This window comes from Parasteatoda tepidariorum, chromosome 6 (genome assembly GCF_982258835.1).
Source record: "Parasteatoda tepidariorum strain Cologne lab strain chromosome 6, Ptep-v5.0, whole genome shotgun sequence".
In the NCBI taxonomy this organism is placed as follows: domain Eukaryota; kingdom Metazoa; phylum Arthropoda; class Arachnida; order Araneae; family Theridiidae; genus Parasteatoda; species Parasteatoda tepidariorum.
The window spans coordinates 809,221-819,631 of NC_141760.1; the positions used below are offsets into that span (position 1 = coordinate 809,221).

Consider the following 10,411-nt stretch of genomic DNA (forward strand, 5'->3'; position numbering starts at 1 on the left):
TTTAAAAAAAAAAAAAATTTATAATAATTTATTAATTTGGATTTTTCAGTTGTTTGAGTGATTTTCTGTGCTCTTTTTCAAAAATGTGGTTAATCATAATTCTCAAAAACATTAAAATGTGATTAAAAAAATTTATAAGTAATATTTTAACTAACTGTCATGTATACTCTAGGGCAATATTTTTGTTTACGTAAATATGAAATTTATAAAATAGTTAAGGTGTGGAAGATGCTTAGATTGAAGAACAAGAAATTGATCTTATGAAGCAATCTATACTACTTTATATGTTTCATAAACCAAATTTACTTAAAAACAAAATGAAATTTATTTTCTCTAATTATAACATAAAATATTTTGTATTTATAAGAAATATTAAAAAAATTGTAATTGTACAACATGTGCTAGAAAAGATTTAAAAAAATAGGACGTAACAGGTAATTTCAATTAAAAGTTGCTAGAAGTTTTTTTTTTTTTCTTTTCTAGTTGAAAAAAATATATACTTTTAACTCCTGATTCTAAAGCTAAGAGAATAAATAACAATTAATATTTTGATCAAGTATAACTGGTAGTAAATAAATTAATCTAATCCAGTAACCAAAGTTACAGAATCAACTAAGATGAGTTTGAAAGACTTTTCAGTACATACGCTTATTTTATAGGCATTATTTATGAATAAATACACGGAAAAATAAGAGGAAAACTGCATCATAAAAATTTAAAATGATTTGAAAAGAAAATAATTATTTAATTTCATTAGACTGTGTTTAGTCAAATGACACTTCTGTAAAAAACTTTTACCTTTAATGCAAAAAGGTTTATCCCCAGTGTGAACATTGTAATAAATAGAAATTTATTGTTTTTTTTTTTAATCAATACTTTTAAAGATGGGTTACTTTTTCAGCAGAAGTAGTTGGCTTTTTCATCAATAGATGGCACCACCATGATAAAGTTTATTAATATTTAAGGAGGATTGAATTATCACTTTTGTAGTGTATTAGTGGGCTTGTGACTGTTTTTTCTCACGGATCTTTTTCTTTTCTTTTTTTGTTCTGCCGTCCATTGGTTGCGTGGCAGCTCGTTAAGGAGTTAACAGGTCAATCTAGATTTTTTCGCCTTGCTGAGAGGAGATTAAAAGGGATGTGAAGAGTGGGTGAGATAGTACCATGGAGAGGGCGGAGCATGCCCGCTGGAAGGTTGATCTGAGACAGCACCGCTGAGAGGATGGATCGTTGTCTTGAGGAAAGCTAAGCTGAAGTCTCTGGGTTGATGACCGAAAGTGATAAGCTGAAGGCCTCTATGTTCGAGACTGTGGGCCAAACCCGAGTGTACCCATACTGAAAGTCCGGTGTTTCCCTTGTGAATGCCTTACTAGGAGAAAGCCTAAGGAAATTGGAATAGTTGGAGTACTAGCTATCAGAAACTAGGAGTTTGCTTTGTCCACGAGTTTAGCTGCAATTCCGGTGGGCGTTCCAGAAGGTGATCCGTAAATTCATTTTGTACTTATAAAATTTTAATTTTGATTTGGATACCATTTTAGAAGAATAATTTACCCTAAATTTTAAACTGTTTCTACTGTGCAGGTACATATTATAGATACATATTTTAAGGAGAGCCATTGATATTTAAGCATGATTACAGGTTATAAAGATATCATAATCTAAGTTTTAAGTGATTTTAGTAGAGTTAGAATGAGAGTGCATTTTATTTCTTAATTGTCTTTTTTGATTGGCATTAATGGAATGTTATGCCTTAGAATTTTAAAATTGCATTTTATCAAAAGGGTTAATCGTGTGTATAAAATTTTGGAACTTGAAATAGTGTATAATTTAGAGATATTTTTGCACCTGTTAGCATTTGGAAATGATTGGAGTTATGTTTGTTGAGAATTTAGAGTTGTAATAAAATTAAGTTTTAAATGTTAAGTGTTTCCTGTAATTCCTTGGTTATTTGTCTATTGTTGAACCTGGGTTACCGAAGTTAAATTTAGCGATCACAGCCTAACCAAAGTTTGAAGGGTAACAGTACAACATGACTGTGTTCAGTTATTTTACTTTACAGTAAAAACATACTGCAAGAATACATAACTTACACCAATACAAGTCAGAACACCAGTAAGAGTCACAATATGGTAAGTAAAAGGAAAATTTCTTTTGACATATAGAACAAAAATAAGGTATCTCACCATATCAATATAACTATGGTTAGTTAGATTAGCACTTTCTGAGAAACACTTATTATATATACTACAAAAAAATATAGTATTAAAACACAAACAGGAATGTAAATGAACATGAATAAATGCAAACATTTAGATCACTATTTAAAAAAAAAAAACTACTTTATCATATACTTCAAAAATATGGTGTGTCACTAGTAAGAACACTACTGTATTTAGTCAGATTATATTTCTGAGAAAATCTCTTATTTATCTCATCTCAATTTATCTCTTATTTATCTTATCTCAAAAAAGTTTCTTACCAGTGAGAACACAAACAGCAAAGTCAGTCTTTTGAAAGATAAAAAAAAACTATTTTTACAAGAAAGGGAATGGGAAAATATATTACAAGAATGAGGTTTCTCACCAGTATCAATGAAACTAATAATTAGGTGGATCTTAAGTGGAAGAAAAAAAAACTTTCAACATATAGACGAATATGGCCTTTAAATAGCATGAACATGACTGTGGCTAGTTAGATAATCCTTCCTTGAAAAAGCCTTATGACATATACTACATGAAAAAGGTTTCTCACCAGTATGAACACGACTGTGTTTATTTAGAAGATCTCTTTTTGAAAATCTCCTATTACATATGCCGCAAGAATAGGGTTTCTCACCAGTATGAACCCGATTGTGATTAGTTAGATGATCCTTTCTTGAAAAACTCTTTTGACATATACTACAATTATAAGGTTTCTCACCTGTATGAATACGACTATGTATAATCAAATGACTCATTAGCGGAAAACCTTTCTTACATATGCTACATGAATAAGGTTTCTCACCAGTATGAATGAGACTATGCTTAGTTAGATCACTATTGCTTGAAAAACTCTTTTTACATATACTACAAGAATAAGGTTTCTCACCAGTATGAACACGACTGTGTTGAGACAAATTACTTCTACTTGCAAAATTCTTATGACATATACTACATGAAAAAGGTTTCTCACCTGTATGAACACGACTGTGTTTAGTCAAATAACCTTTTTCTGAAAAACTCTTATTACATATATTACAAGAAAAAGGTTTCTCACCAGTATGAAGACGACCATGTTGAGTCAAATTACCTCTAAATGAAAATCTTTTATTACATATATTACAAGAATAAGGTTTCTCACCAGTATGAGCACGACTATGCTCAGTCAGAGTACTTTTTTGTGAGAAACTCTTATTACATACATTACAAGAATAAGGTTTCTCACCAGTATGAACACGACTATGTTCAGTTAGTTGACCTCTTTGTGAAAAACTCTTATTACATATACTACAAGAATAAGGTTTCTCACCAGTATGAACACGAATGTGCTTAGATACATTATCTCTTTGTGAAAAACTCTTATTACATATACTACAAGAATAAGGTTTCTCACCCGTATGAACACGACTGTGTTTATTCAGAAGCTCTCTTTGTGAAAAACTCTTATTACATACACTACAAGAATAAGGCTTCTCACCAGTATGAACACGGCTGTGTTTCGTCAGATTACTTTTCAAGGAAAAACTTTTAGTACATATACTACAAGAATAAGGTTTCTCACCAGTATGAATACGACTGTGTTTAGACAGATGATCACTTTGAGAGAAACTCTTATTACATATACTGCAAGAATAAGATTTCTCACCAGTATGAATTCTACAGTGTTTAGTCAGACTACTTCTTCCTGAAAAACTCTTGTTACATATATTACAAGAATAATGTTTTCTTACAAGATGAAAAACACTGTTTACAATAAGTTTACTTTTTTGAGAAATTTTTTTTTCAGTCATAATGTCCGAATAAAGTTTCTCAACAGTGTGAAGAGAAATGAGAATGATTTAATGAAGAATTCTGATTGGTGAAAGAAATAAGTTTCTAGCTAATATGAACTGCATTAACTATGGGTAACTCTTGCTTGCTTTAAAAAATTATATCACATACACGACCAGAGTACTATGCAAAGTTATCTTGCTGTAAATCACTTTTGCATGCCTATCTAGAGCAAGAATCATAAGGGTGGTTTCATAAACTGTGCATAGGCAAAATCTCTAGAATAACCATCAGAAAATATGCTGCTAAAAATGGAGACTCCAATCTACTGTACAATGAGATTAAAAAAGAAATGCATCAGTATGAGATAAAAAGACTTTTCTATTATAAATCAAATTTTTGCTACAATTTTTTTTTTATTTGATACAAAATTAGAAAGTTATAATTTGATAATGGAAAATATAATTATTCAATGATTAAAATAAAGGAAGGAATTCAATATAATTTACTACAAAAGTTACTTATTCTGAATTAAATGAGGCCTTTAATAGCACATGTTTCAAAAAAGAGCATGCTGTATCAAGTAACTTACTTTGGCAAAATTTTTTAAGTAAGCAAAATATAATTCAGTAGAAATATGATCACCTTACAACAGGATTTATTAATAGATGCATCTGTGAAAGCATTAATTTAAATTATATTGAGATGCATAATTTTTTTTCACAAACTACTTTAATAATATTTCTCCTTTGTCATAAATACCAAGATACAAAACTATATTAAATTACTTCACATTATATTTTTAACACAAACTGCAGAAACAATGTACATCTTCATGTATTAGATTCAATTAAATAAGACACACTATAAATGAATGCATTTTTAGACAAACAGCAAAATTTGTGTTATTTGTAACTAGGAAGACAACTAATAAAAATGAACATAAATAAATAATAATGATATTTAATATTATGAACATGAATTTGTCAAATTTAATTTCATTTACAATTTATCCACACAGACATTGCAAAAATATAGTTCATTATAAATTAAGACAAGCAAGAAAAAAATTGTTTTCACTTTCACTGACTTAAAAGGTTTGACAATATCTATGATGATATAAAAAAAAAATTATTGCCACTGTACTTTCATACACAATAAATGCAACCTCTTATTCATTACATAAATATGAGAAAGTCCAAAAGAGTCAATTTTATTTAGGAATATTAAATTGCACAAACTGCATACAGAAAATATTTTCACAGAATTAACAAGAAAATCATATAAATATCAAATTATATGTGTTTTATAAGGAAAAGACAGGTTAATTATCTATAACTGTAATCACTAATCTTCGCTTTAAATCTATTTATAACTGTTTAATTATGCACTGCATAAAAAAAGTTTGTTTAAAGTGTTACTTCGATTAAACCAAATTATTCTTTTTTTCCTTGATTAATTTATCACAATGACTACTTAAATAAACTATTTCCATATTATGAACGTAAAACAACTGAAATAAAACTACTTAATTTTGCTTACTTAGAACAGAGGTAAAATGTTTTATAATAAAGAAAAAGAATTATGAACTACACTTGGAAAGTTTAAAACACACCAAGTACAAACCTTAATTTCCATGTTTAAAAATATTTTTCTGTTAGAACATCATTGCAACTACACACATTGGGCAGAAACTATTCGCTGTTAGCACGATAGAACGACATTGCCTTTAATATTTCCTTTCGCCAGGGAGAAATTACACACATTTCAGTTGAATAGTTCATTAATTATATAAATCGTACAGAAAACACGCTAATTTTAAAAAAAAGATATATGCACTTACGACAAGGATTTTATTTACTGTCATCACAAAAATATTTTATCAATCACATCAATTTTTTGCAATATTTTATCACTTACATCGAGATCTGCATGAAATAACCTTTTTAAAACACTTCTATATTGTTTTTTACGCAGTCTGATAAATTTGATCCAAGTAAGGGCAAATCAAAAACAATTTTAAAAAGCTTTTCGTCACATATATAAGGTTAATAAAAGTCCTCATCAGTATAAGTAAGATAGTATACTTCAATATAATTCATCTCCGTAGAGAATTTTCCGGTGATAGTTGTTTACGTTATCGGTTGCCTACTTCTATTCACCTGATCTCCAGGATCTTCAAGCAGTTTTTGGAAAGTAGAGGACGCTACTACTGATTATCAGCTTATCCTTGTTTTAAAAGAGCATTCATACTGTGTTGCAGAAAATAGCATATGCGATTGTTGTTGTTGGAGTTCATTTACGTTGCACTAGAGCTACACAATGATCAATCGACGACGGTCTAGGAAACATCCCTAAGGATGATCCGAAAACATGCCATCGCAATTTTGATCCTCTGCAGAGGGGATGGCAACGCGCTTCGGTAGCCCGACGACCTGCGAGAGAAGTTGAGGACTTTACGGAAGAACAGTTCAGCGAGGACCAATACCGGACACCCTCGGTCCCTACGCAGACTGATCCAAGTGGTCACCCACCTGCACACTGACAGCAGCCAGTGATGCGTGACTTCGGTGATCTGCTGGAAACCGTGTCTTAACGATCAGTCCATTGCGGGGACTCCGAGATGCAAACTAAAGCTTCATTGGTGGAATACTTTACTCCCAAAAATCTCCCAATCATTTTCTCAATGGCATCTTATGAATCGCACATGCGTCCCACAGTGGGCTGATTGTGTAGCTCTAGTGCGACGTAAATGAAATACAACAACAGCATCTCGGAATTCACGTGTACATTTAACACAACTCTGATAGTTATCGAGGAAGAATGAGAGCCTGAATTGATAATCCTTTACTCTCGACGAAGATCGGAAGTGCGCTAGTGTCAACATTCTCTGAATTCTATCTATAAATATGTATATATTATATATATAATGTATATAATAATAATATATTATATATTATGTATACAATGTATATAATAATAATATATTATATATTATATATATATATATATATATATATATATATATATATATATATATATATATATATATATATATATATATATATATATATATATATATATATATATATATATATATATATATATATATATATATATATATATATATATATATATATATATATATATATATATATATATATATATATATATATATATATATATATATATATTACTTTAAACAAATTTCTTTATACATTAGTTATGCTTTCTTTATTCATTAGTTATTCTATGCAGTCATTTTGACTGCTTTTGAGCAATATAGGTATTTCAGTCTTTTTAGTGTTAAGTAAAAATTCTGTGAGACGATCACCATTTCAAAGTTTCATTAGTTAAAAGTTCGACCAATTCCTCGTAAATCTGAACCTCTGTTGTTTCAATACTTACAAAAGGGTTCATAAACCCATTAAGAGACTTCGAGGAAACAAAACATCTTTAAAATGGTCAGAAAAGTCCATGTGCAAAGAGTCAAGGTGTTGACAATATTCTTGTGCATGTGCATCATCAGAGAGAATTTTGCCTGTATGGCTGAATTCATTCCAACCAAAACTCTGCTAAAACAAAATCAGTTTTTTTAGAAAGGCGAAAATAACTTATTTTGTAGGGATCGAATTGAGCTCGTCGCCTTGAAGTTGTAAATTAATGCCATTAAATTTTACAGATAAATCAGCCAAAGTCTTTCTTAAATTCTAGCAATCTCACTCTTAGAGCTACATTTATGTTTTCGAGGAACTCAAGCACAGAGTCGAAAAGATTCCAATACCTATTGAGACAGAAGCTTTTGGAAAGTCAGCGAATCTCGGTGTATATTGCAAGCAATTGAATTCTTCATCGTTTTTCTTACACAGTAGTCTAAATAATCGATCTTAGAGAGCATTACTGCGAATTTTGTTTACAGCAGATACGGCATATTGCAATGATTGATGCAAACAGTCACTGAGATTTTTTCTTACTAAATTCTGTCTGTGAATCACGCAGTGAACAGCTAAAATATCTGGTACCTCCCTTTCCAAAAGGGCTATAAACTCACGATGTCGACCCACCATTGCAGGAGCCTATCAGTGGCAATGGACATAATATTCGCAAGAGGAATGCTTTTCTCTTTAAAATAATCTTTGACAGTACTAAAAATAGATTTACCTTTGATATCTACAATCAAGCTTCCTGCAAAAAGCATATCTTGAATGATTTTCCCTTTCTTTACAAACCGGACCTATGCCTACAGTAAAGCCTGCATTACCTGGCAAGGTAAATTCATCAACTTGAAGGGAGAATTCGTTCGACATCAAAAATTTGCTTAAAGAAATTTCAACGTCTTCACCCATCTCATCATTTCGTCGCCACACTGAATCTTATAGAATAGTTTTGTGGATTATCTTATCTGATCTTATGAATCTTATGGATAGATAGTTTTTTGGAACATTGGATGATGTAAAACTGTTTCTTAAACTTACTTGACAACCGGCACTATCAACTCTACTCCGATGGTTTGAGCTTTCCCAGATTTAGCAATAAATTTTGATATATTATAAGAAGCGATCAAACCATTGTCGCATTTTTGTGATGACGTAACCAGTAACCCTGAGACCGAAGGTGCCTTCAGAAACGTGAAAAAAGACGTTCGTCAAAAATGACAAATCTATATCTAGCTTTTTTGCACCCCCCTACTGCCCAAAACAAGTTCACCCCCCCTCAGCATAGTCCCACCGCCCCCAGGGGGCCCGGTATCGCCCCCGTTGAGAACCAATGATTTAAACCATCGCAGTTAACTAAGTGCAACAAAATAATGCTTTATAGCTCTACGTATAGTCTGTCTATAGAAAGGTAGGTACTTCATTTACGTCGTACTAGAGCTGCACAATGGGCTATTGGCGACGGTCTGGGAAACATCCCTGATGATGATCCGAAGACATGTCAGCGTAATTTTGATCCTCTGCGGAGAGGATGTCTTCCCTCCTTTGATAACCCGATTACCTGCAAGCGAAGTTGGGCACTTTACGGATGAACAGTTTGCAGCAGATCGATACTGCGCACCGTCCCTACGCTTACTGATCGCAGCCAGTGCTTGACTTCGGTGTTCTACTGGGAACCGTGTCTTTATGATCAGTCCACTGTGGGACGTCTATAGAAAGAATTCCCCGACTACAGAGTCTAAAGGCCTGGTTTCTTAGGACAGGACGCCGTCCGCTGGAAATCAGCGCTAACCTCTGATTGGTCCATTTGTGAGTTGGATAGTATACGTCATCGAACGCTTATCTTGAACTTCAATTGCCGTCCAACTCAACTGCAGTTGGATTACAGCGTGACGTTAACCACAGAAGCAATGGCGGACAACATCCAACAGCACATTGAAATCAGCCAAGATTTTGATTTTGACATTAAACATAGCTTCTTCATTAAACATAGCACTCTTCATTTAGCTCAGCTATAATGTGTTTTTTCTTGAACAAAGTCATTATTTGTTCTCTAAAACACTGGTCGACAATAACAAAATCAATACAAATTCAAAATAAATATTTGTTTACGTTATTAACGCATGCGCAATGAGAGATAATGTCTGCGTTGGACCGACTGCTCACGCTGAGCTAACAAAAAAGTATTTTTTTGGCGTCAGCTCTACGTCAACTTTCCGCTGACGCCCAGATAAGGCGTTAGTTCTAAGATACCAGGCCTTGAGCTAACAAACCAGTATTTTGTTGGCGTCAGCGTGACGTTGACGTCCCGCTGACGCCCAGATAAGGCGCTTGTCCTAAGAAACCAGACCTTAAGAGACCGGTGATATAAACAACTCTCTCTATATCGTTTACTTATTCGTGGAAAATTCTCTACGGAGATAAACTATATTAAAACAAGCTTTCATACTTATACCCATAGATATAGAGGGGTAGTAGCCTTATTGTAGTCCCTGCTTATACCGAAGATGACTTTAATTCACCTTATTTGTGTAAAGAAAAGCTTTAAAAAAATTGTTTTTAATTCACCCCTACTTGGATCAAATCTATAAACCTGCTTATCCATAATCTCACAAATGTAAAGTGAATTACCCTCGTAATAATGGAAACTACATAGAAAGTGTTCTAAAAAGGTTATTTTCATGCAGATCTAATTCACATATTATCTTTTTCAAACGGAGAAAAAGTCGATGTGAATGATAAAATATCTTCTTGCTGAAAGTAAACAAAATTCATATTGTGCGTGCATAAACCTTTTTTCTTTAAAAAAAGATTGTGCTTTCTTAAAGATTTATGTCATCAATAAACTATTCATTAAGTGTGTGTAATTTCTTTCTGGCAAAAAAGAAACATCATTAATAATCTCATTCTATATACTGGCAGTAACTTTCTATCCCGTGACACTAACAGCAAATAGTATCTGCGCAATGTGTCTCAGTTGCAATGATGTTCTGACAGAAAATTTTTTTCG

The 10,411-nt window shown here is 32.1% G+C and overlaps 1 protein-coding gene across 6 annotated transcripts; it reads right to left on the reverse strand.

The window, feature by feature from the left end:
• Positions 1–1,059: 1,059 nt before the first annotated feature.
• On the reverse strand, positions 1,060–6,123 carry LOC107454761 (uncharacterized). 6 transcript variants are annotated; one of them, XM_016072047.4, is made up of 2 exons: positions 5,594–6,123; positions 1,060–4,292 (listed from the first exon to the last, which is right to left on the reverse strand). In XM_016072047.4, the coding sequence occupies exon 2, from the start codon at positions 3,985–3,987 to the stop codon at positions 2,662–2,664; it is 1,326 nt and encodes a 441-aa protein (XP_015927533.3). In that variant the 5' UTR covers positions 3,988–4,292; positions 5,594–6,123; the 3' UTR covers positions 1,060–2,661. The 6 variants fall into 6 exon arrangements, with proteins under 6 accessions (XP_015927533.3, XP_015927536.3, XP_015927534.3 ...); XM_016072050.4 differs by having other exon boundaries at positions 1,060–4,295; positions 5,888–6,117; XM_016072048.4 differs by having other exon boundaries at positions 1,060–4,295; positions 5,811–6,106.
• Between the last annotated feature and the right edge of the window lie 4,288 nt (positions 6,124–10,411).